This window comes from Nothobranchius furzeri, chromosome 4, assembly GCF_043380555.1.
Source record: "Nothobranchius furzeri strain GRZ-AD chromosome 4, NfurGRZ-RIMD1, whole genome shotgun sequence".
NCBI classification, from domain to species: Eukaryota; Metazoa; Chordata; class Actinopteri; order Cyprinodontiformes; family Nothobranchiidae; genus Nothobranchius; species Nothobranchius furzeri.
The window spans coordinates 80949961-80976794 of record NC_091744.1 but is presented as its reverse complement, the minus strand read 5'-3'; the positions used below and the strand labels follow the sequence as shown (position 1 = coordinate 80976794).

Below are 26834 nucleotides of genomic sequence, written 5' to 3'. Positions count from 1 at the left end.
TCTGCTCACTTCAGAACTACAGCTCAATGAGGGGCCTTAGTTAAGAGAAATCGAGATCAGTTTTCATCAGACACACAAGCTGACAGGTAATCTCTGACGCAGAGTCTCCCAACCCTGGTCTTCTGGACACACTGACCTGCATGTTGTCCATGACCTGATTTACATTGCCTCCTCGTGAGGACATAATCTGCTGCAGATGCTGGTGAATCACTGTGTGGCAGCAGGCAAACGGGCGTTTGAAAAGGCAGCACGGAAAACATGCAGCGCAGGGGTCCTGAGCACTGGAATGGAGAAACACTGGGTTCAACAGTTAAAAGCTGATTCTGCTACACAACTGTTAAAATTCTGACACGACGGCAACTGCTGTAAACACAAGAAATCTATCTATAAACTACTGGTTAAATAAACCAGAGTAAACTATGAGTCAAGCTTTCTTAACTGATCTCAGGTCTTTGCTAATCCCACTTTCTCTAAGCTGAGGTTGTTCACAGCAGGCAGGATATGAAAATCTGCACATTTGCTCCAATAGAAAATTATCCAGTTTTACTTCTATATGCTGCAAAATGAAAACGTTCTTTGTTTTAAACACATTTAATCTTTAATCTGAACAGGACAACGTGGTGAGTCGGTTCCTGAGCCTTCGCTCGGTTCCCTCAGCTCGGCTGAAGTGAACTTTGTTAACAGGAAGTCACTCTTCAGGTGAGCAGGTCATTCACACCTCCTAATTACTCAAAAACATTAAAACCCGCTTTAATCTGCAGTTCTCCAGATGTTTATGGGCTGAAATACACCAGATTACCAGAGAGAAAACTAATGATCTGGTTTAAAGTTAAGCTGCTGAAAATTAACATGTCAGAATAAACATGGTTTATATTTTGAACCCTGAGATGACATCATGGCTGCAAATTCAGAATAAACTGATCAAGAAAGGAAATGCTCCAGATTCATTTCGCATTCAACTCTTTGAAATTCTGAATTCTTAACTTTATTTTCCCCAAAACTTCTCTTAAACTACCATGAATGCATGTAGATCCTTGTTTGTTATCCATTTATAAAAATGAGTAAAATCATTAAGAAGTCAGACGTGGAGGAACAGCAACATGAAAGAGATTTTAGTCGTAATAAAAGGGTCCAGAACACTAAACTAAACCTCTAAGAGCTTGTAACATTAACCAAGTTCATCCACAAACAAGTGGGTTTAGAACAAAATTACTTTTCCTCACAACAAAAATGAAAACAACAATATTGATGAGAGTCAAAAAGTCAAAGCAACAGAATTTCTCAAACATCTCAGAATTCTGCCGAAGGTTTGAAATGTTCACCCAAATTTACACTAAAACCCCAGAAGCTTCGTAACAGAGATAAAGCTGAACATAAAGATATAGAAAATGTAAAAATATAAAACGTAAACATCAAGACACAAACAGTGTAAAACCTCTGGTTTCACATCACTGGTGCTGAAACAGGTCAGGGAAGAGCAGCCTGGTGGTGATGAGGAAGATCTGGATGACTGATCGCGGTTCCCGGACCTGTGAGACCAGGATTTACTCTGACCCCGTTTTAATCAGGTCTGTGTCTCTTTGGGTGGCTGCTATGGTGTTTTAGAGTTAAATGAATTAATTTACAGATTTGAATAATCATCATTATGAGCCCCATGCATCACTAGCTGAACATTAATGGGGGCTTGTCCGGGCTTCTCGACATCCTTTTATTGTTTTAACATTAATGTAACCTTGAATTACCATGAGAAAAAAAAACACTCAAACAGAAATGTTCCACCTGTTTTTAGCAACAAGCAGCTTGATGATGCCGTTTGAGTCACCCAGATTTTCCTGAACGGTCGGGTATAAAACAAGATGCGTAGGCGCTACTATGAATGTAGGGTTAGAGATCACATATGTGAAGACTAGAGGTGTTCATCCCCTCACGGTTTGGTGCAAATGTTTGGCACAGGCTACATGAGAGTAAGTCAGAGTTGGTCAGCGCTCCTACTGAGAATCGGACACACATTTTATCGGGCTGCAGAACACCACGCAGAAGATTAAAGATCTGACAGCATGTGGACATGTTTTCAGGTCGATTTGTAGCAGAAGTGAGGAGCAACATGCTGCAAATAGTTACGTGTCACGAGTTCTGTTATTGATCAAAATTCCTGTTTGACCCTTGCCCAACAGGACTAGATAAAAACAGACAGATTAAAGCTATTTTTTATTCATAGTGAAGTTAACAGCTGACTGTGCCTTGATGTACATGATCTCTTTTTTTAGTTTTTACTAGGGGTGGGGCTTGAGTACAAATGTATCTAATTAATTAGAGGCTTTGTAATTAATTTATCTTAATTAATCGCATTTTAATCGCTCGGGGAAATGTGCCCTCAAAGTCATTTTTAAAATTAAAAACAAGGCAGAGAATCAAACAGACATAGAAATTATTACTGTTAACTAAAGCTTTTACATTTATAAAAAAACACATTTTAATTATTCAAATGTCACTTTGTGATGTGAAACAAGACCCAAATCAACTAAAATGCATAATTGCAAAAAGAGAACACCTGCAAAGGCTTCCTGAGCCTTTATATTGTCTCTCAGTCTAGTTGAATTACTTAAATAAATGGACTTTGCACCAGATTCTAATTTTTCCAGTTTCACTTGTTTGTATGATTGGGTTTTTATTAACATTTAAATGTATGTACCGATGTGTGACCCTCATACTGAAGTACGTACCAAACCTCGCTTTACCATTACACCCCTACTTTTGCGGAGAACAAAACTGGCTGCATCACAGTGCAAAAGTCCCTCAGAAGAGAAAGAAGATTTGGACCTCCTGGTTAAAGCGTTTGCTCAGATGAACCCGGAGCTAAAATCTGGATTCATCGAAGCTACATCGCCGGTTATGCCTTGAGACAAATAAAATAAAGCACAGCGAGATTTCTACGTATTGGCATAAGTGTATATGATTTTCTCTCCTCTCATCTTTTTTAAATGCATCCTATGCAAAGGGAACTGTGGTCTCAGAAAAACAGCAGGTTTTAGGACGTTAGCTCGGCGTGGTGGACGTTCACACAGCCGTGTGAGCAGACGTGAGGCACTGTGACACAACCATCCACACGTCACTCCGCAGGTGAACCGGCTGCGACCCCGAGCCACTAGAATCCCTTTCCTCTGCTCCTCCTCCTTCGTATCAGTCTACATTAGTTTTGAACCAGAACCTTTTTTTGGGTCGGTTTCTTTCAAACCTAAATGAATAAACATGAATCAATACATCTGACTAATGTTCTTCCACTGGGTTTCTCCCACATTTAAATATATTCACGTACATTTTCCTCAGTTCTTTGTTTTTATTTATTTTTTTCAAAACCTTCTTTTTACTTTAATTTAGTTCTTAAAGTTTTTTTTTCTTACATTCAAATTGTAAAAAAATATTTGGCATGTAGAAATAACTTGGTCAAACTTTTATAAATGAACCGCTGAAGTTTCCTTTGAGCCGATTGTGTTGAACGAGTGCAGACGGCTAGCCTCGTCTTCCTCCTCCGTCAGCGCATCTTGTGTTCCACGTCAGCGTTGGCCATGTTTGAGCCAGGGCTGGGGTCCTGCTGTCGTCTGGACTGGGGAGAGACCGGGATGGAGGGATGAAGGAGGAAGAAGGGAGCGAGGAGAGGACAGAGGGAAACCGAAAGAAAGGGACGAAAGGGGAAAAACGCATTAAGTTTCAGAGTTTTAAGAAATCAGAAGAAATCTGACTTCCTACCGTTTTGTTGACCGTTTACAAAAGTGTGAATTTATCAGTTTGTGTGGAGAAACAAACAAAAAGCTTCAGAAAGAGAATCGGCTGAAAATCCAGCAGAGGAGCTCAGGATGAATTCTTCACAATATTTTACATTTGCCTCACGTGACAAACAAGCTCCACATAAAGCGTTAGAGCATAAAACGCCCTAAGTGAAGAATCATAAAAAAATTATGTTCAGTTTGAGCTCAAAGTTTCTTCTTCTTTCACTGCTTTTAATGCATACAGATCAAAATGATCCTAAATGATCACTTTTTCACATTCCACCTGCAAACTTATGAGAGGATCAGCACCTCCAAATCTGAGACCATGGTTCTCGACCGGAAAAGGGCGGCTTGCCAACTCCGGGTCGGGGGAGAGGTCCTACCTCAAGTGGAGGAGTTTAAGTATCTCTGGGTCTTGTTCACGAGTGAGGGTAGGAGGGATCGGGAGATCGACAGGCGGATTGGTTCGGCGTCTGCAGTGATGCGGACGCTGAGCCGATCTGTCGTGGTGAAGAAGGAGCTGAGCCAGAAAGCCAGGCTCTCGATTTACCGGTCCATCTATGTCCCAATCCTCACCTCTGGTCATGAGCTTTGGGTAATGACCGAAAGAACGAGATCGCGGATACAAGCGGCCGAAATGAGTTTCCTCCGTAGGGTGGCCGGGCTCAGCCTTAGAGATAGGGTGAGGAGCTCGGACATTCGGGAGGGACTCGGAGTAGAACCGCTGCTCCTCCGGATCGAAAGGAGCCAGTTGAGGTGGTTTGGGCATCTGGTCAGGATGCCTCCTGGACGCCTCCCCGGGGAGGTGTTTCGGGCATGTCCTGCCGGCAGGAGGCCCCCGGGTCGACCCAGGACATGTTGGAGAGGTTACATCTCCAATCTGGTCTGGGAACGCCTTGGGGTCCTGCCGGAGGAGCTGGTGGAGGTGGCCGGGGAGAGGACGGTCTGGAGCTCCTCTAAAGTCGGGCGTACGCTGTGCGACTTTTTCCCTTTTTTGAGCCGATTTTCCACTCGTGCGAGAATCCACAAGATCGGGGCGAGTTTTGCGCTGAGTGTCGTGTAATGTACAGGGGGTTAAGAGAGGCAATTAACACCACGTGACCAGCTACCGATCAGCAATCGTGAGCTCGCACGGACTTCTGAAGTGTTTAATATTTTGCTCGTTCCTCGTGAGAGTTGAAGTGGCGCAGCAAGCGGCTGCAACCCAAAAAGTACCAGAACCGCTCACGGCGCATGCGCAATCCTGCATCAACACCGCTCACCCGCTATTTCCCTAATAACACACGTTGTTCATTTTATTTCTAAACTTTTTTTTTTACACACAGTGACAAGGATTGTCAAGAAAGCGTGTTTGTCGTGTTCAAGTCAAATTAAACTGATCACAAAACACAGATTTACTTTCTTAATTTCGTTTTCCTCATCCAACCCCCATAAATCCCTGTGTGTCCTCCTACAGCACTCCCGAAGGACAACAGGCAAAACAAGACCAAAAGGTCTGACGTGTTGTGTAAAAACGGCTATTTTAGCATATTTTTTAGGTCTGACGTGTTGCTACCAGACGTACAGTGTGAGCACATGGCTCGTGAGATCTGCCCTGCCAGGAAGTCGTACAGTTTGAGCTGAAGCTGAGTGCTACGAGTGAAAAAGTCGCACAGTGGCCGCCCAGCTTAAGGGAGAGCCCAGCCACCCTGCGGAGAAAACTCATTTGACCGCTTGTACCCGTGATCTCGTTCTTTCGGTCACTACCCAAAGCTCGTGACCATAGGTGAGGGTAGAAACGTAGATCGACTGGTAAATCGAGAGCTTCACCTTCAGATTTTAATCAGATTTTCTTTATAAAGCGCTTTTCAAACAAAGTGCTTTACAAAATGACCCCAAATTCCCGTAACAGTTTAAAACACATTAACAGACATATGCAAACACACACACACACACACACTTACACAACAGTAAAAATTTATATTCGGCTGAGTCCAGATGAGCAAAGTAAGGTAAGGCCTGCTGACTCAGCTTTCTCTTCAAAACGACAGATCGGTACAACGCCCGCATCACTGCAGACACAACACCAATCCTCCTATCTCTGACCTGGAGAAGGCAATCTACCCTTATCTGATTTAAGATTATTATTTTAAATAACAACACAAAAAAATCTTCTTATTATTTACTTTTCCAATAATTAAATATAAAAACATTTCTTCATCTTCAAATTGTTTAGTATAAACACTAAAACACGCATCTCCTACTTTTACGCCTTTGAATTCTCACGACGTGGTTCATCTCCACGCCTCGCCACAGTAAAGCCTAATTTCCACGTCTCCATCAGCTCCACCAGGGAGAGACGCGCACAGACGGAGATGTTTCGCCCTCAGACTTCTCCGCCTCCTGGGGAGTGTTACACAGCAACTCCCCTCCAGGTCACCAGAGGGCGTAGCGCTCTTCTGTGGCATCCTGTCATGGATCCGGTCCGAGATAGTGTGGTTATATTGCGTTTTTCTGTATTTCAGAAACTTTTTAACACAGACAGATTTTGTCCCTCATCCTCCTCCACCTCTTGATGCGCTCGCCACCTCTAAACCCATGTTTCCCATCATTCCCGTCCACCAATAAAACGCTTGCTTTTTCACTCCTCCAGTTGCGGGGGGAATAAAACGTTCATTATTTAGAGTCGTTCCCCCCCAATGAGGTGTTCTTCAAGCTGCTCAGTGTGTGCCGCTAGATATCCTCGGCTCTCTTTGTGTTTTTGAGAGAGCAATGGTGGCGATGTAGACGACATCGGCGTCCTGATCAATCACAAGCTTGTGTTCTTCGTCTGGATGGACGGCTGTTTAGAAAAGAGAGCTCGACTCCGTCCATCCTTGCGAGGACTATCCAGCAGGCTTGCAAGGATGGATAATGGCGCTGCGCAGACGGATAAATTAGGCTTAAGACACGTGCATTAAGTTTCCCATGGTGTGTTGAGGTTTATTACAAACATTAAAACTGGTCTGCTTTGTTTTTTTGTTTTTTTTTACAGATTATAAGTTTTTTTTCTCATGTATCATTTTGAGCTTTAATGCATTTTATGTGTAATTTGTTGGGCTCTAAGAAAATATCGGTAAGGCAATATATCGCAATATTCTTTCCTGCAATTTTATATCAATGTTCAAAAGCCATGTATTGCAGTTTTGAAAGAATTTACATGGAAACATTTGTGTATTTTCTTTCTTTTGGTGCAATTCAAACGTCGACCACTAGTTGACAGCAGTGTGCAATGGGTTTGTTTCCACCACTGAAATGTAAACCCCTCTGTTATGGTTCAGGTACCTCACATGTTACGTATCAGTTTGGACTGTTTATTGAATTTTTCTACAATAAATTCTGTCTAAAATTTGCTAATATTGTTTCACTAAATGTATCGCAACACATCACAATATATCGTATCGTCTCCCCTGTATCGTGATACGTATCGGATCGCCAGATTTTCACCAATACACATCCCTAGTAATGTGCGTTATTTTGTTCATATGTCGTCTCTGTCAGGAAACTAACCCCAAAAGGACAAATGTCTTCTGGTTAAAGAACTTTGTTTTGCATTAAAAGCTACTTTTTGGACAAGATAACAGACATTAAAGAATGTGTGTAATAATAGCTGTACAAACTTCTAAAAAGACCCTTTTCATGTTTTCTATACGGGTAATATAAGCTTTGAGTTTAAAAATAAGAGCTTGCTTTTCTGTTTATTAAAGAAATAAAATACCTTCGTCAAATCACCACCAGAGGGGGCCAGAGAGCTTTGATGCTGTTTTACTGATGTTGGTATTTTAGTAAAAGAATGTGTCAAACGGACATGCAGACACAACCCAGCAGACATGCAGACTGTCTCTCTCTCTCTCACTCACACACATGCACACGCAGAGAGAGAGAGAGAGAGAGAGAGAGAGAGAGAGAGAGAGAGAGAGAGAGAGAGAGAGAGAGAGAGAGAGAGAGAGAGAGAGAGAGAGAGAGAGAGAGAGAGAGAGAGAGAGAGAGAGAGAGAGAGAGACATTAGGTCATCATGAGAAATCCTTAAAAGAATTATCCACGTGGAGCTGCAGAGGGTGTGTGTTTGTGATGCCAGATTTGAACCTTGGCTGCCATGAGGAATACTTGTGGTTCTGTGTTTACACTCGAGTGATAGCTGAGAGGATTTAGCCCCACCCCGGGTGACGGAGGTGAAGAGGTGCAGCAGGAGGTGAAGCTGAGAGCAGACAAACACCCAGACTGAGATAGTGAAGGGGTTATTTAGTCCAAGTGGAATGTAGTGTGTGTCATCTCAGTGACTCACCATAATAGAAGCACACGTGCACACACTGCGCGCGCACACACACACACACGGTGTGTCATGCCACCGTTTTGACTCTGTACAGCTAGACTGGCTCCTCCGTTGTTTAATAAAAACTGCTGCTTTTAAATATTCGTGTGGTTGAATTACAGTCACATGATTTGAGATGAAAGCGGCGCTGCGGGGAACACGAGTCGTCCTTGTTGGTCCCAACACCAGCAGCAGTCTACGGACGTCAGAAGAGGTGTTAAAAGAAAACCGAGTGATATGCATCCTTTCTTAGCCTGATGATCTTTAATTCTATCTCAAATTAAATGTGACAAACGGCCTTTCCCTCCCCAGAGAAGATCCACGTCATGCAGCCATAACTTTTTGGTCTTTATTACATTATTTGATGACGTTCCCCAGGGTTCAGTAAGAACCATCTTTTCACCTTGTTTTCATGCATCTGTACTGTGGCTGAAACTCTGGAGACATTTACATTTATTTATACTAAAGCTGCTCAATCTGATCCGTTAGTCTGATGGAGACTTTTTAGTTGGTCTGGATCCAACATTCCTGGGAAATGTACCACCGTGTAAAAGGCGATGCCACTGAATGCATCTTATTGGTGCCGATTCCTAAAACCTGCTGGTGTTCACCATGGGCGACGGCGGCACACTACTTTATTTTCTAAAGACACAGGATCACTATAGTTGAATGCTGTAAACAATTCAACATGTGTTTAAAGCAGCTTTCCTGAGTTTTCCTCTTTCAGAAATGATGTACGATTTTTCAGAAATCCGTAAAAGTGATTATCTTATCATGTACAATGTAATATAGTATACAGTATAATATAAGCAATAAGTGTGCTTTTTTAAAAATTCTCGCCAAGCACGCTCCCGCCCTGCAGAGCTCCGGGCAATAGGGAACTGAGCGCTAACCAGAACTAACCAATAGCGTTAGACTATCGCTTATTTGCTTCAAATGTAAGGAATACCTCAGTTGATGCAGAGTTGATGAACTTTTCACGGACAGGTAAGTCTCTAAAATATAAATACACGAGAACACAACAAGACATGAGAATAATACTCGTAAACAACGTGTTTTAGCTGTTTGTCGCTGCAGAAGCACATTTATGAACAGAAACGTGAAGTCGCCATCTTAAAAAGCAGAGCGACAGACTTTTTGTGTGATATGCTTGTCAGCCACTAGATGGCGCCTTCGGATAAAAGAAATACTCGGAAAGATACTTTAACTGGAAGACGCACTTTGAACTAGTCCTGCTCTAATACAAGGTGTTTAAACATTTCAGCTGTCTAGTTTCTTCATGTTCAGAGACTTCAGTTTTCTGCTGGTTAGAACATTTGTCTCCATGCGTACTTATTGGGCTTTATTATACTTCTTCTTGTACTTTGCTTCTAAATCTTTAAATACATTCAGCTCAGTTTGACACTTTCACTTAGTTTCAGCTTCAGCTCTGCTATTCAGCATCCAGCATTCAAACAGCATTTCTGCAATTAATGCAATTTATCTAGTTTGGACTCGTGTTTGAGAAGGTCCTGATCAGTTTGGTGGGTCTGGGCGTGGCTGATGCTAATCATCGAGGCTGGAGAGCGTTCTGTATCGACCCGGAGACAAATGGATGCCTGGAGGGTTGCCAGAGGCTGCTAAACCACAACTCAATACAGCCCAGGAGTGTGTGTGTGTGTGTGCATGCGTGGTGCGTGCGTGTGTGTAAGCACTTGGAACAGATTTGCTGCTCCTGCAGGTTTGAACTGGTTTGCGAACTGGGGCGGGGGGGGGGGGGGGGGGGCTGTTAGCGATCAATGCTAATGACATATTAATGCTTTCAGGGCTGACTCATCATTCACCGTCTCTCTGCTGAAATCCTGCACGAGAGAGATTTCCTTTAGAGTTCAGATGTTATCTGGATTCATCGCTCCTCCATCCATCATGCTGACAGGCACCTTCTGACCTTGGATAATTGGAACGTCTGATTTTAGATGAAAAGTCTTCTGAGTTAAACGTCGGGACTTTGGGATTAAAAATGCAAACTGTTTATGATTGGTGAGCATCCGAAGGTTTTGCTGCTGAGCGTTTGTGTCGTTTCAGACAAAACCCGGATCCTTTAACTGATTTCAGAACAAAAGAGCTCATTACTTTTAGCTTTCAGGTACCAGAACCTTTGGGTATGGTTATTTCATATCTTTACTCTTTATTCATATTTGGCAACACGTTTATAAAAAAAAAGGTTTTATAGGAAAAATATTGTTTTTCTAAACTTTAAAGCTTTTTCACAGCTACGAAACTAAATGGTATTAAACCAGTAGCCTGGTCTTTCCTCCTGAGGGTTTCTGTGGGTCACAAACAGATGAGTGGATCAGCAGCCATCAAGCCACACAGATGGAGGGGGGAACTCAGAAGCCTATGAAGCTATTCAGCAAAACGCCTCAGTCACACCCAGAGAGAGACCTCAGAACTGCAGGATATCACTAAAAACTCACACGTGTCTCAACCAACTCATCCCACGCCCGGGTTTTTGCCTCCGTGATCACCTGAGCCACATTCCACTTGGACTGCCGGTACCCATCAGCTGCCTCTGGAGTCCCATGGCCCAAAAAGACCTGATAGGTCTGGACATTTCTGGGTGTGACACTTTCTTCAGCTTGACCGCATCTCTAGCAGGAGGTGTCCACCAGGAGGTTCAGGGATTGCCACCATGACAGGCACCGACGACACTGCAGCTGCAGCTCTGGTCAGCCGCCTCAGAAATAGAAGCACGGAACAGGCCCACTTGGACTCGATGACCCCCGCCTCCCCCGGAATGCTTTGGAAGTTCTGTCGGAGGTGGGAATTGAAACTTTTTCTGACAGGAGACTGTGCCAGATGTTCCCAGCGTCCTCCCCCACCATCAAAGCCAACTCACCTCCAGTTAGTGCTCAGGTGAAAGCTCCTCCCCTGTCTTCATCAGTGCCCAAGGTGTCCTGGTGCCAAGAGCACATATGGACACCTTTATGTCTGAACATGGTGTTCATTAAGGACAATCCATGACTAGTCAGATAACAAAACACCACTTGGATTCAGATCAGGGGGGCCTTTCCTCCCAACCACATCTCTTCAGGTCTCAATGTCCTCGTGAGCGTGAAAGTACCCCAGAAGAATGAGGGAGTCACCAGAAGGAGCGCTCTCTAAAGTCAGATTAAAAGATTAAAGTCCAATAGTTGTCACACACACTGGTGTGGTGTGGTGAAAATCGTCCTCCGTGTCTGGCCCATCCCTCGGTGACCCATGTCTGGGTGAGGGAACATCTGTTTCCATTAATGTTTGTCTTCATAAGGGATCTATGGGCTGACTCTGTCTGATCCCCCACCTAGGACCTGTTTGCCATGGGTGACCCTACCAGAGACAACGTCGCCCCTTGGATCATTGGGACACTCAAAACCCTCCACCACGGTAAGGAGGCATTATTTCTATTAAATTTTTGTCAATCACATGTAAACATGAGCTGCTACAAAAGCAGAGAGCAGCTTCTACGCGAGCCTGGAAGTCCAAACAGGAACTCAGTGGGGGAGAAAAACAAATTTTTTAGGATGCTTGGAAGTAGAAATGAGTGTTGCCTCTGTGTTTTCCTTTCATTCTACCATCTTGTTCTGCTTTTTCATACATGCAGTTTAGTGTTCACAAGAGAGGAAGTGATGTCATCCAGAAGGGAGGATAAAATAAAAGCTACCTGAACAAATTTTTGTAATAAAGTTTTTCATTTGGAGCTGAAGTATTTTCTGAAAAGCACCGATGCGTGGAACCACACCGTCCGCCAGCCCAGAGCAGATTTAAGCAGATTTAGAGATTAGAGCGGGACTTTTATCGATCCAAAGAAAGAGACGGTGTGTGTGTGTGTGTGTGTGTGGGGGGGGGGGGGGGGGGGGGCATGAGATCAGTCGGATGAAAGATGACCTTCAGCTGACAGCTCGCCCTCTTCTCTTTCTCTCTGTAGGAACTGGTCTCGTGAGTTTGGAGAGTTTATTACTCCAGTTTTTTTTATTGATGCTAAAAATAAAATAATGAATCGTTTAGTTTCATTTGCCGTCGTCATGAACGGATTCTTCATCTTCTGGATGTGGTTTGGATTTCACGTTTGATAGGATGATGACGTAAAGCTGCAACAACACAAACGTGCTCACGGCGGTCGTCCCGACAACCGGATGGTCCAAAGGCTGCTTTTGGTCCGAAGTATGTTGTTGGTGGAGGTTTTTAGCCAAATGTGAGAGAACCACTTTATCCTTTTTTCCGTTCTCCACACTATATTTATAGCTAAACTATGTTAGAACGTTGTTAAGAGGCATGAAAAAAGTTTGAAGCTCATTTGCTTTCCAGATTTGCTGCTGCAGCTTTAAAAGGCTGTCCTGGAGGACTTTTCCTCATGTGTTTATGCACCGTAACCATGGAAACAGGCTCATCTCCTGATGCTTTTGTCAAATGATAAAACATTTTCACATTTAAACATCGCATGTGCATGCACTTCACAAACAAGCAGAAAGGCAAAAAGTGCAAAAACACAGCTTCTTGCACCATCGACAGACAAAGAGAGGAAATACACACGCGCGCGCGAACACACACACACACACACACACACACACACACACACACATGCACGCACGCATGCACACAGGAGGTGGTTTAGTGCATGACAGGGTGATAGATGGTGAGAAGTGAAGGACACAGACCCTGTTCTTTCTGCTGGCTGGCTGTGTGTCATCAGTCCCAGATTTTAGAAACCACAGGGTCCTAAAAAATAAACAATTTGGTTTCATTCAACTGAGCGAAGGATGCTCCGCCCCCAAAGCCTTGTGGGAAAGTTAGTTTGTTTCATCGCTCTGGGCTCGCAACTAAACAATCTGCGGCATCAAATCACAGAAAAGCATTTGAAACCCGTCTGTTTGGACAAATAATCAGCTGCTGTTAATGTTATTGAGCGCATCAGAGCTGATTGAACTACTTTCCCCTCTGAGGCTTTCAGGACACCCGACAAAACCGATTCAGTCATTCAAATATTCATCAAATCAAATCTGAGTTCATCAAACTGATCATGCACTAAACCTAGAATTTACACTCCAACTACGCTTTATAGAACAAAGCACACAAGCACACGTCACACCACCCGCTGAGCAGAGCGAGGAGAAGTCTGGAGCAGAATCTAAAAACATCTCACGCCATAAAAGTCTGAGGTTCAGAAGAAATGTGATCTAAAGCTTTGGTAGCACTTTACAAACAGGGTCCCCTTATTACAAAACTTCTTTGTTCTCCACAACTGGCCCCTCCCCATGGGGAGCAGTGAGCTGCAGCAGTGGCTGTGTTGGAGCCCCCCCCAATCCAACCCCTTAAAGCTGAGTGTCAAGCAGGGAGGCGTTGGGTCCTGTTGTTCAGGTCTTTAGTCTGACCCGACCGGGATTCGAACCCCGATCTTCCCGTCACAGGGGAACACTCTACTAGGCCACTGAGCTGGTTAGGGTTAGGGTTAGGCAAGCTAAGAGCTGGATTTATCTTATTACCATTACTTAGTGCTTTATTACGCGTTAATAAACTAATAAAGTGTTAACAGCTTCATATTAATGTTAATATTAAGTAATGCAGTTGTAGGGACTTTAGATATGCTCTAATAATCTGTAGAGCAGGCAGGCAAAGTGCTACTGACACAGAGGGAGACCCGGCAGTTCTGGCTCGCTTTAGCAGAACCAGTTGTGTCAGCTCCACTTTTCTGACCAGAGTGGAATATTCTGTCCACAGGGGTGACGATGGCTGGGTGGCCTTTCATTAACCCTGTAAGGGATAAATATAGCACATACTGGCTCAAGAAAATGATTTAAAAATAGGAAACTGTTGCAAAGTACTGCTTTTTGGGAATGTTAATAAAGGAATCCTGTGTTTATTAATGCTTAATAAAGCATTAAGTAACGTTAATACAGGGACCCTTATCAGGGTATATAAAGGTTGAAGGGAGCCAAATTTAAGACTTTTTAAGACCTTTTTTAAGGCCACTTTGACCAAATTTAAGCTATATTTTTAATTTAATTTAAGCTATAATTTCCAGCTATTGCCTGGAACCGATGCTAACCACGTCGCAAACGTGGGATTAGCCATCCGGTTACCATTAAACTTGCACTTCCCCATGGCGGAAGCTCCCACTAGCTTAACCAGCTAACGTGCTCATCTAAAAGTAGCCCCCTTTCACAACCAACTGAACGTGCACGGTTCCGCTTACGCCAACATCGTACACAAGAAATGCTTAACACCAACTAGAAATTCACGAAAATTTTATAGAAATAAAAGAATCTTGTTTATTGGGTCTTTGGTAATTTAAGACCTTTGGAAACTGTATTTAAGGATTATTTGTCATTTTTAAGGATTTTCAAGGCCTTAAATTTGGAAAAGAAAATTTAAGACTTTTTAAGGACCCGCGGACACCCTGCTTATTGTAAAGTGTTACCAAAGCTTCTGTGTTCGTATTAAACTGAATTAAAGCTGCAGTCAGAATCTCAGCGAGACTGTTGGTGACAAAATAACAGAAGATGTGGAAACACTTGGGAATGTTGGGAAAGGAAATAATCCTGAGTTATCCTGGTGTCCTGTTCCAGAGTGATGGTGGGAGGAGGATGGAGGACAGCCGGACCCACTTTTTTCTTGTGATTTGTTTTTCGTCACCAACAGTGGCGTCCCGGTGAGATCCTGGATGTTAAGCTAAATACAGATGTGGACAAAATAGTTGGTACCCTTCGGTCAGTGAAAGAAAAACCCATGGTGGTCCCAGAAACAACTCCAGTCTGATAAAAACTATCCATAACATGCAACCAGTGAAAGTCCGACATTGTTTTTCAACCATGCTTCAACGGAATAAGATAAGTCATGGAACAGGTCTGGATAAAAATGATGGTTCCCCTAGACAAGACTAAGTACCGTATTTTCCGGAGTATAAGTCGCACCAGCCATAAAATTTATAATGAAGAAGAAAAAAACATAAATAAGTCGCATTTTGGGGTGAAATTTTATTATTTTTCTTACAAAATCTGAGACCAAGCATTTCACATTGCAAGACAAGTACCGGTAACAATAACAGAATAAACAACCAGCTGTTGCATCAGCGGTACGCAGCAGCGCGCCACGGTCTCCAGCAGGTGATGGCGGGGCAGGGGAGCTCATTCCTGGTCCGGAGCCGGCCCGCAGCGGCGCGGTATACATAATTTGGTATATAAGTCACTTTGGTATATAAGTCGCCGGACCAGCCTGACTATGAAAAAAAGTGCGACTTATAGTCCGGAAAATACGGTAATGTGACAGAGACATGTTCATTCAAGGTGATACAAGCCTTGTATCAGTCGGTGAGCTCCAGCTAGTCACTGTGCTGTCTGGTGACACGGTGGTTACCACACCCAACGTGGACCAGAGGAAGCCAAGGAGAGTCTTCTCAGGAGATTAGAAAGAACATTCTAGACAAGCATGTTAAAGGTACAGGACGTAAGACCACCTCCAAGCAGCTAGATGATCCTGTGACTACAGCTGCTCGTGTTATTCAGAAATTTCTGATCCATGGGACTGCAGCCAACCTCCCTGGACGTGGCCGCAGGAGGAACATTACTGACAAATCAAAGAGAAGTGATAATCCAGATGAGCCCAGAAAAACTCCTAGGTGAACTTCAAGCTCACGGAACATCAGTGTCAGATCCCACCATTTGTCGTTTGAGCCAAAGTGGAGACATGGGAGACGACCAAGAAGGACACCATCATTGAAAACAAATCATAAAAAAGCCAGACTATAGCCAGATATGCCAAACTACATGTGGACAAGCCACCAAGCCTCTGGGAGAGTGTCCTGTGGACAGATGTGTCAAAGACGGCACATCAGCTCTATGTTCAAAGAGGACAAAAGGAAGCATATGAAGAAAAGAACACCGTCTCTACTGATGAACACGGAGGAGGCTGCGTTATGTTCTGGGCTGCTTTGCTGCATCTACCACAGGGTGTCCTGAATCTGTGCAGGGTACGGTGAAATCTGAAGACTATCAAGGAAATCTAGAGAGAAAGGTGCTGGCCGGTGCCAGAAAGCTTGGTGTCAGCGGCAGGTCACGGGTCTGGCAACAGGACAACAACCCACAGCTAACACCCAAGACTGGCTCAGAGGAAAACATCAGACTGCTCTAAAGTAGCCTTCTGTGAGCCCTGACTTCATGTCACTACATGTCTTCTGGACAACCTGAAACAACTGGAGCTCTTTTCTCATGAGGACTGGGCCAAAATACCTGCTGCAGAAGTCTCATGGACAGGAATGGTTTGACTGCAGTGATTTCCTCAAAAGGTTGTGCGACAAAGTATTAAGTTGGGGTTACCCTCATGTTTGTCCAGGCCTGTTCCATGAGTTCATGTTTTAAAATTATTCCGTTGAAGCGCGTTTGAACACTAACGTCTGACTTTCACTGGTTACATTCATAGAATTTTTATTTTTATTACTTTTGTCAGATTTCACTTAGTTCTGTGACCGCTGACCGAAGGGTACCAACTATTTTGTCCACGTCCGTATCGCCATGCACATCTTCCAGGTTTTACTCTGAACGGGAAGGACTCAGCATGTAGGATCCACGTTTATTTATGGATCTGAAGAGTTTAGGCCACGCCCCCTCACCTCTAAATCCTCTCTGTGTGATCGGTCTCTGTCCTCAAAGTCTCTGGTTCTGCGCCGGGCCTCTTCAAACGCTGCCTGGGCCAAAGCATCCTCATGCTGCACACACACACACACACACACACACACACACACACACACACACACACACACACACACACACACACACACACACATTGTGTGTGTTTTACAAGAATACTGAAAGCGTGGAGATAAGGTCTGAGGGAGTTTGTACCTGTGCCCGCTCATCATCGTACTCCAGGTATCCCATCCCATCCAGCCTCTGCAGGTCGATCCAGCCTCTCCAGACCACACACACTCCATTCAGAATCATGGGAGCCTTCAAATACACCTGAGTGGACAGAGACACATGCAGAACATGTGACACCAGGCAGGTGGAACGAGAACATCGGGCCGAATCAAACGTAGAGAAACCAAAATCCTCCGTCCTGCAGCGAGACGCTAGAGAATGGACGTGGGACAGAAAACAGGCTAAATGATGACCATGAGACATTTGAACATGGACGGTCCACCTCAGAGACGTAACCTCTAGCTGCAGGCCTCTATGCAGCTTGAAGCTCTTTGGACTCTTGCTCCTGAGAACATCAAGCTCCATTTTCCACAGTTTGTTACCATCAGACGGAAATAAAAGTGAAGAACATTTTGACCCTGAGTTGTTTTGTCTATGACAGAGACACAACTTCTTGTGCGTGCGTGCATGCGTGTGTGTGTGTGTGTGTGTGTGTGTGTGTGTGTGTGTGTGTGTGTGTGTGTGTGTGCGTGCGTGTGTGGTGGCTATCAGACAGATCCTCTCCTAAGAGAATTTTAGTGGAGGAAAGTCGTGCTCCTGCATTTCTGCTCCGGCTATTTTTGGACAGCCTCTGATAGGACCTCCTTTACCACAGCTACCCAGAATGCATTGGGGCTGCAGGGGAGACCGCAGCCCAAGAGACCACAGTTTCTTCTGTTTATCCCCCTGAATGCTTCCCTGTGTGAGAGAAAAATGGCTTCTACATCTGGAGTGTGTGTGGGAGAGAGAGAGGAAAATATGTAGAAACGGCCTGACCACAGACTTCCTCTGGGGAGGGGTGGGGGGTGGGGTGGGTGGGGGGGGGATCTCTCTCTCTCCCCCCCTGCGTCTGCAGCTAGTGCAAAATTCAGCAGCTAGATGTAAATTGGAACTAAGAGAAGAGAGCTTTAGTCTTATGTTGTCTCCTGGTCAGAAATTGCAAGGTTTTAATGATTTTGTTGGGGTTAGCCTTGGAATAATCTACCTGTTTGGTACAAAGACTCCCCTTCCACGGTGTCGAGTGACTGATCATAATGACCACATCACATTTCTTAACCTGGGGGACCGTGTCTGTCGCCCGCCCTGATAACAGACTCGGACATCATCGGTGTTCCCGTGACTCGTCGTGTTTTCAGCCGTCTGCCTGTGAATCACGTTGTTGTGGATCATCCACAAGTTCAGCGTCATCCAAAGCCACAAAAATGGGATTTTTTTCTTCTTTTTAAAACATGTGAAATTTATTTGGTCGATAGTTCTGACGAAGGTGGCAGTAGACGTCGAAACACGTCAGCAAAGGTAGAAACAAGCTCCTCTTACTCTCTCGATGACAAAGAACCACAGAACATGAACCATAAACACTGTCCTGCCCTTACGGCTCTTTCCTTACGCTTTTCCACCAGTACCTGTGAAAATGTCCTTCCACACCGGGGGTGGGTTGCCCCACAGCCTTCACACTCCTCCATGTGGAACCTGACTAGGTGGAACGATAAAGTTCCCCCCAAAAAATGAAGTTTAATAAAAAAAAATCTGGATCCAGCAGACAAGAACTAAATGAACACTAAAGCTTCTTTATTACAGCTTATCTGGTTTTTCTCACAGCGAGGAGGCGTTTCTCCGTGTTGTTTAACTCCAGTCAGGTTAAAACTGATGACATTTTACAATAAGGCACCTGAGACTGAATTAGACACATTCAGGCCCTGACTAATTACTGGAATGCAGGTCTGAGGGGTCAAAGACAAACTGCAAAAACCTGAAGAAAATCTAATTTATTAGCAGCCTTCTGTTCATGACTGAACACACACACACACACACACACACACACACACGCGCAATAAGGGAAACTGCTGAACTCGTCTAAATTCTGCTTTGAATTCATTTTAAAACATTTTGTGTTTTAACCTTAAATAATCTTTGTTATGTTTCAGTTTGTTTGCAGTTTGGTCTCAAACTCCTCTTAAAGTTGTCTCATGTTCAGATTCAACAGAGAGCAGCGCCCGACTAGCTCCAGGTCAGCTTTAGACCGGTCCTGGATCGGTTGTGGACTGGTACAGAACCGGTTCCACACTTATATTAAAACAACTAAGATCAAGAACTTGTCTGTGAGAATGTGGCTCTGAGACGATTGAGAAGGCGGTGCTGCGTTGCAGCCGAAGCCTAAACGTGAATCTGTCCGACAAATGCCCAAAACTCCGAGTCAGCTCGACAAAAACCAGGAAGCCAGCGGCCTCTAGATAAATAAAGCTGCCTTCATGCTTTTATTTTGAAGAGGTGAACAATGTTTAGAGTCAGGAGTCGTCTCATGTTTCCTGTCTGTCAGCTGGAGGATCACAAGCTGTATGAAAATTAGAGGCTCTGAACAAACAGGGTAATTATCTTTCCCAGGGTGGCGTTCCCGACGTTCCCAACCGAAGCCTTTCTCTTTATTCAAATTGCAACGGCCAATCCAACATAAATCTGACTAAATAAGGGGTCTTCGTTCTGTCCTCGCGAAAATACACACACGCATGTGTGCACACGCACGCACACACACACACACACACACACACACACACACACTGAAAGCAGAATGTTGAAACACGAGAGAACGAACAGCGGACAGCAGGCGGGACAATGCATTATGGGTGTGGTGACTGATTCAAGGCTTGGAGCAGGTAATTTGATTCTGTGTGTGTGTGTGTGTGTGCGTGCGTGCGTGCGTGCGTGTGTGTGTGTGTGTGTGTGTGTTATCAGTTATCTTCTGATTATTATACAATTTTCAATAATGTTTTATTTATATTTTCTTTTGTTTGTTTGAAATTATTCCGATGACCTTTGTGGGTTTTCTTTCCTACCAGATCGGCCGTGCCGTCAGGAATTTGGTCAAATTCAAGTTTTGGAGATAATCTGAAATGATGCAAACGCTAAAAGCTTCTGCTGACATGTTTCCATCCCAGTTTCACCGCTGCTGTTCTGTCAGCAGGACGCCTCACCTGGAAACGTAGCAAACTCATTTATTATTCCTTCACTTCTGATGAAAACAGCCAAATTTACAGTTTGGGGTTTAAATATTAATCAAATATTTCTGCATTCTGGAGCAGTTTTATGTTACACACACACACACACACACACACACACACACACACACACACACCTAACTCTCCTCCACAGCTGGAACCAATTAGGCTTTAATCACTCAGAACCAGAACCAGGACTGACTCAACCCACAAACGACCTGGATGTGCTGCCAGGGTGGGATTGGATACACAGAACCAGAACCAGAACCAGAACCAGCTGGTTCTCTGAGCCGTACCAAAATCCAACACAGACCCCAAACCGGGCCAGACTTCAACGCTGATGGGTCCAAACAAGCTGCTTAAAACTGTTCAAATCCTTTTTGTTGAATTCTCTTTCTGACTCGTCTCAGATTGGCTTTTTGTTAATAATCTGACTTAATAAGATTATTAGTGATTAGGATTTATTTGTTTTGTCTTTTTATTGAACCATTCCAGCAATTTAACACAATTTAATTTGTTATTTTGATAATTAAATAACTTATTTAGGCTTAATTCATTTATTGTTTTGTTACAAATACAATTCTGCAAACTGTGTGTGTGTGTGTGTGTGTGTGTGTGTGTGTGTGTGTGTGTGTGTGTGTGTGTGTGTGTGTGTGTGTGTGTGATGCGATGCTAATTAAGAAGAAAAGTGCCTAACAAACACCACGCCTGACAGCGTGGTTCTACATGGAGGTCCGGTGGGATCCAGAACCTGATACAGCAGCTCTGAATAAAATCTGCACAATTATCAGCATCTCTTGCTGCCGCCTCTCAGGAATCCGCATTTTAGGATTTCTGGTGGCAGAAGCTTGAAGCTTTTTTCTCACTGATCTGAACGAACAAAGTCGCGAAGAACCAGAGAGGAGCTCGGCTCCACTTGTTCAAACGTCTCCACGCCGACGCCTCCTGGCCTCATTAAAACGTCATGCCTCTGTGAGCAGCTCCCAGGTGACAGAAGGAGAAGATCTCTTACCAACACACACACACACACACACACACACACACACACACACACACACACACACACACACACACACACACACACCTGCCAGCCACCAGGACACTTGACTTAAATAATTAACAGAGTACGATTAGTCCTCTGGCCTTGGGGCAGAGAGGTCCATCGATTCCTCAGTATGCATCTTTAATGAGCCGCCAACAGACGTTCATTTCAGCTGGCCTGTGTCCGTGGACGTGACACACACACACACACACACACACACCAGGGGAGACAATTACAGCAGACACAGAGATGGCAGCTCCTCTCTGCTGAACTCTGAGCTTCATCCTGCCAGCAGAACCACTCGGAGAACCTCTCGGCTCCTTAATCTGTTTAGACTTCAGTCAGAAACAAGCTGCACTAAACACGCCGGATTTGTTTCTGAGGCAGACAAACATTGTTGTTCAGGAAGAGACGGACATCAGCTGCTCATGCAAGTGAAGGAATTGTTCCTGCACAAGGTCTTCTGCAACAAACCAGCATGCTTCTGTCTGACGGGATCTCGGCTCTCCCAAACGTTAAAGCCCAATCTCAACTTTAGGTTTAAAATCTAAATATTTAAGTTAAATCTTTTGGTTAAAGGTGAATTCACTACGCCCCTTTTGCTACCTGCAGCATTTGTGGCCCCGCCCACAACAAATCTGGATCAGTTGTAGTGCTGGACACCGGCTGGGCTTCAGAGCTTTAGCTAACAGATTTACGATGATAGTGATGTGAAGTAGAAACACGAGGATTTTTAGGATGTTTGCATTTCAGATGTGATGAAATTGTGCTAAATGCCTGAAAATTTAAATAAATATGAGAAACTCCTTGAAATGTTCAGGCCTGGCGTGCAAACTCTGCATCATCCTGCTGACCCATGTGGAGTTCTGAGGGACATCTTCTGGGTTTGGTTCAGCTTCAAGTGTAAAGGGGGAAAATCCAGGTTCTCACAAATCTGCACAGCGTGGAACTGCTGGTTCAAAAACACTAACACCATCATTACCCATCCCGATTCAATGTCCGCAGTAATCCAAGCTGCCACTGCTGTTAGCTGTGTGGCCCAGATGTAGAGTTTTAGACTGAGGAGACCAAGACCTCCTTGACCTTTACCAAGAGTCAGCGTTTTGAGTCTCGCTCTTACTCTGCCAAATAAATCTGGAAATGAACTTATCCAGAACGTGAAAGGTCGATGTTGGGATCCAGACTGGAAGAGAGCGAAAGAGGAATAAAAGTCTGGGAAGTAAATTCACTTTTATGGCCTCTACTCGACCCATGGAGGACGACGGCAGCACTTCCCATCTCGTCAGCTCATTTCTAAAAGTGTTTATGGTTTACCTGATAAAACTGTGTCATTTGGGGAGTGAACCTGATCCCTAGACATCTGAAACCTCGTTTAGATCTCCAAAAAGGCACCATATCATCAAGCTGGCTTGGCCACGCCCCAGACACCATCATTGCTTCTGACTGACTTTATAACCCGAGACCAAACCGTAGGATCAAAACAAGAAAAGCTGAAAAAGTTCTCACGGGACACAAAGAAGGCAAAACTGACAAACTGCAACATGAAAAGAAACTAGTGAGGATGAAGAGGAGGTCCCACCAAACCTGAACAGGTGAGATTAAAGGAGACCACTGAGTCCACTGATCTCAGGCTCAGGGGGAGAGAGTTCCAGAGTCTGGGGGCCACAGCAGCAAATGATCTGTCACCTTTGACCTTTAGCCTGGTGTGCTGCACAACCAGTAGGCTTTGATCACTGGACCTCGGGGACCTGCTGGGGGTGTAGGGACTGAGAAGATCACCAATGTAAGATGGTGCTTGTCCATGTAAGGCCCTATAAACCAGAACCAGGATCTTGAAATGAACCCTGAAGTTGACTGGCAGCCAGTGAAGCTGGAGGAGAAGCGGGGTGATGTGGGTGTGTTTGGAGGACTTGGTCAGAAGCCGAGCACAGGCATTCTGAACCACCTGTAGACGGTTCAGGGAGGTTCTGCTCAGACACGTGAAAAGAGAGTTACAGTAGTCTAAGCGTGAGGAGATGAAGGTGTGGAGAACTGTCTCAAGTTCAGAGCAGGACAGAATGGGACTCAGCTTAGCAACGTTCCTGAGATGGAAGAAGGAAGAGCCAACAAGAGAACTGACATGAGAATCCAGAGTGAGAGCTGGGTCAAACGTCACGCCAAGATTCCTGACGGAGGGTTTGGTGTGAGAAGCAAGCTGACCAAGAGAGTCTCTGACTTTTTTTTTTAGATCAGAGTTAAAGGATGTCAGAAGATCCTTTAGGTCAGAGGTAGTCAACTCCCTTCCACAAGGGCCAGAATCCATCCATCCATTTTCTGAACCCGCTTGTCCACATAGGGTTGTGGGGGGGCTGGTGCCTATCTCCAGCGGTCAATGGGCAATCAGGCAGGGTACGCCCTGGACAGAGAGCCAGTCCATGGCAGGGCAACACAGAGACACACAGGACAATCACACACACACACACACACACACACCTAACGACAATTTAGACAGACCAATTAACCCAACAGTCATGTTTTTGGACTGTGGGAGGAAGCCGGAGTACCCGGAGAGAACCCACGCATGCACAGGGAGAACATGCAAACTCCATGCAGAAAGACCCCAGGCCGGGAAGCGAACCCAGGACCTTCTTGCTGCAAGGCAACAGCTCTAACCACTGCACCACTGCGCAGCCCTGGGCCAGAATCCAGCATGTTTTAATTGTTACCCTGCTTCAACACACCTGATTTCAACCAGCAGGTGTTTGCACCTGAACTGTTGCGCTCTTATCAGACCTACACCGTCTTGTATATAAAAGCCGTTTCTCTGCCACTTATAATATTGTTTAATCCAGATTATATTCTTACTTCCTATATTTGCTCATCTCTTGTTTTTACCTTGTTTTGCACCAAGTACCGCAGCTATTTCCTAATGTTGTGATTTCTCACACATACGGCAAAAAAATCCTTCTGAATCTGACTCTAACAGGCCTCTAGTGAGCTACTGAACAGGTGAACTAAGCGTGTTGAAGCAGGGAAACAACTAAAACATGCTGGATACCAGTCCCCTGGGAAGGGAGTTGACTAACCCTGCTTTAGATGAAGGAAATGGACATGGAGAAACTGACAAGTAGAAGAATGAAGATCTGAAGTATAAATGTGAAAAACGCTGTCAAACTTTTAAACCCGTGGTAAAAACAAGGTCTAGGTGCAGGTGCTGGTCATAATCCTCTCCAGGGTGTGGTTGTCTCCGATGCTTGTGCATGTTTTCCTACCACATCGTGTTCTTCCCTTCACCTCTCTACTAATGTGCATGGACACAGAACTCTGAACAGCCAGCCTCTTTTGCAATGACTTTTTGTGTCTTGCCCTCCTTGTGCGAGGTGTCAATGGTCATCTTTTGGACAGCTGTCAAGTCAGCAGTCTTCCCCATGATTGTGTAGTAGGGCTGCAACAATTAATCGATAAAATCGATAAAAGTCAATGAAGAAATGCGTTGGCAACACATTTTGTCGTCGATTTGTTGTGTTGCGCAACCTTTATTTAACAGTCAGTACGCGCAGCTCATGTGTAGGAGGCAACAGAGCAGACGGAGGCAGATCAGAAGTTTCTTACCGACCCACCATGTGCTGATTTTGGCGGTGTGGAGGAAAACAGAAACCAGCGAAGACACAAACGGCTAGCATTAAACACAACTTTCATTGGGCTCAAACAAAAGAACTAACTAGACTAAGCATGACGTTTTATGTCATTTCATTCTACTGAGTGTTATGTCATTGATAACTATTAGTTTTTCACATGGTGCACCTCCTCCTCCCAACAAGCCCCCTGGTGTGTGTAAGCTGAGTAAAGCTGAAAGAGTCCATGAGGCTGGAGAAGCTCCTGGCTGTTCACCAGTCTGGACAGCTTCAGGGTGGAGGATAAAAAGTCACCAAACTCCTGAAGGAACAAACTGTTTGGACCCGGTGGATGACAAACCACAGCACAATAAAATGAGTTTGACTTTAACCCTTTGATGCATGAATTATGAAATCTTTAACCATGATTTTTTATTTTTATTTTTTTATTCGTCTTTAGGTGTGAATGAAACAAATTTCAACAAATATTTTTTGTAAAATTTTATGATTACAAATAATTTATTACATGTCCACCTCAGTGGACAGTGTGCATTCTGAGCATGAAATATGTTGGCTTGGCTTACTGAAGTCCAAACGGAGGGGCTCAAATGCAATTAAGTCTTCAACCGCTGTGCTTAATAGCAAAAACAAATAAATAACAATTTTGAGTACCTGTCCACTGTAGTGACCGTTATGCATCAAAGGGTTAATCGGCTGCAGTTCAAAGGAAGCAAAGGAACCAGAGGTTGTGAAGCTACATGGAAGATCTCTAAAGACAATAGCTAGGCCTTCCGCCACGACCAGAATCCCAGGGCGGGATAAGGATGAAATAACTACTCGGGCAGCTGATGAACACAGAACTCCACCTGTTCTGGAGACTTAAAGCCATTTTCTTTCTTATAAAAAAAGCAGGAAGTGAACCTAAAAAGGCATTTCGGTTTTTAGCTTTTCTGTTTTCCTGAAGCAGGATGAGAACTTTCAACCAAATCCAGCGGTGCTCGTGACCGAGCAGCTGGTGAAGTTGTGTCTGAGGAAGCTTTACGTTCTTGTTATCGGAAGCTACAGAAATGTTTGTTTGTTGTTGGTAAATTAGACTGAAGACCCAACAGAGACAAATGCCACCTACCTTCCCTGTCTCTCGCTCAAAGTCAACATAATCCCTGGTGGGAACCTGCCTCTGGTCTCCGTGGAGATTCGCTGGGAAAAACTGGAGTGATAGGTTGGTTCCCGTCGCTACGAAGGCCTGCAGATGGAAGACGAGAAGAAACACTAAAGTTTATTACCTTAACTGTGATGAAGGGAAAATTAGACACACCGATTTTGAACCTCAGGGCCAGTACGGATTTCTGAGCCTCGTACATCCAAGAGCACAACCTGAAATTAACAAACGATGAGTTCATGGACCAGGAACGAAAATGGGATGTTTTTATTGCCTTTTTTTTTTTTTTGGTGTGTTTATGGAACCAGCAACTGGGGCTGAACGATCGATTGTTTTAGACCAAAATTGCGATTTCAAAAAACGTGATCACGTCGTCATCAAAGTTGCGGTTTTCGTAGCACTTCTGACTGACCCAGGATCTGTTGTCAACTATTTTAGACATCCGGGGTTTTCCCATGGGGGAGAGGGAGGGGGATATCGGCTCTGGAGCTGAGCTTCACTTTTCTCTTTTCCCGTTTTCTCTCTTCCACAGCTCTGCCACTACAGAACAGGATTTAACAAGAACACCAAGTGGACTTTCAACGTCAATTCTTTTCTTTTTAAAACCACCGTTAGTGAAGACCTGCGATGGACTGGCTCTCTGTCCAGGTTGTACCCCACCTGCTTGCCCATTGACCGCTGGAGATAGGCACCAGGCTACGATGTAGCCACAGCTGCCCTGGGGCGCTCTGGGAGAGGCGAGGCTCCAACGTGCTCACTTCCCACTTGAGGGGTCTGCCCTGAGCCCAGCTCCAGTTTCACTTCCACAAACCCGTCTCTTAAAGCGACAGTAACATCACTCATCAGCCCTGCTGATCGTTACCGTGTTCAGGATTATCCTGATGTTTCATAACGATTCCTAATAAACATACGAGAAGCAGAGCGTAAACCTCGTGGTGGACAAGGTTTAGCAATAAGACACATTCATTTTTTTCCAACTGATTATTTTATTTAAAATATGTATGACACATAAAGGTCAGAGGTCACGTTTTATAAAGCACC

At 44.4% G+C, this 26834-nt stretch overlaps 1 protein-coding gene across 4 annotated transcripts in view; it reads right to left on the bottom strand.

Annotated features, from left to right (window-relative positions):
* Window positions 1–3317: 3317 nt before the first annotated feature.
* The window catches only part of cbfb (core-binding factor subunit beta), a 27445-nt gene continuing 3928 nt past the window's right edge, over window positions 3318–26834 (bottom strand). The window contains exons 3-7 of one of the 4 annotated variants that reach the window (XM_054734288.2): window positions 25761–25877; window positions 16953–17069; window positions 16721–16816; window positions 12774–12834; window positions 3318–3604 (exon numbers count right to left, since the gene is read on the bottom strand). In XM_054734288.2, the coding sequence (XP_054590263.1) occupies window positions 12805–12834; window positions 16721–16816; window positions 16953–17069; window positions 25761–25877 (360 nt within the window). In that variant the 3' untranslated portion in view covers window positions 3318–3604; window positions 12774–12804. The remainder of the gene's footprint in view (window positions 3605–12773; window positions 12835–16720; window positions 16817–16952; window positions 17070–25760; window positions 25878–26834) is intronic. The other 3 variants (XM_054734289.2, XM_054734286.2, XM_054734287.2) reach the window with 3 other exon arrangements.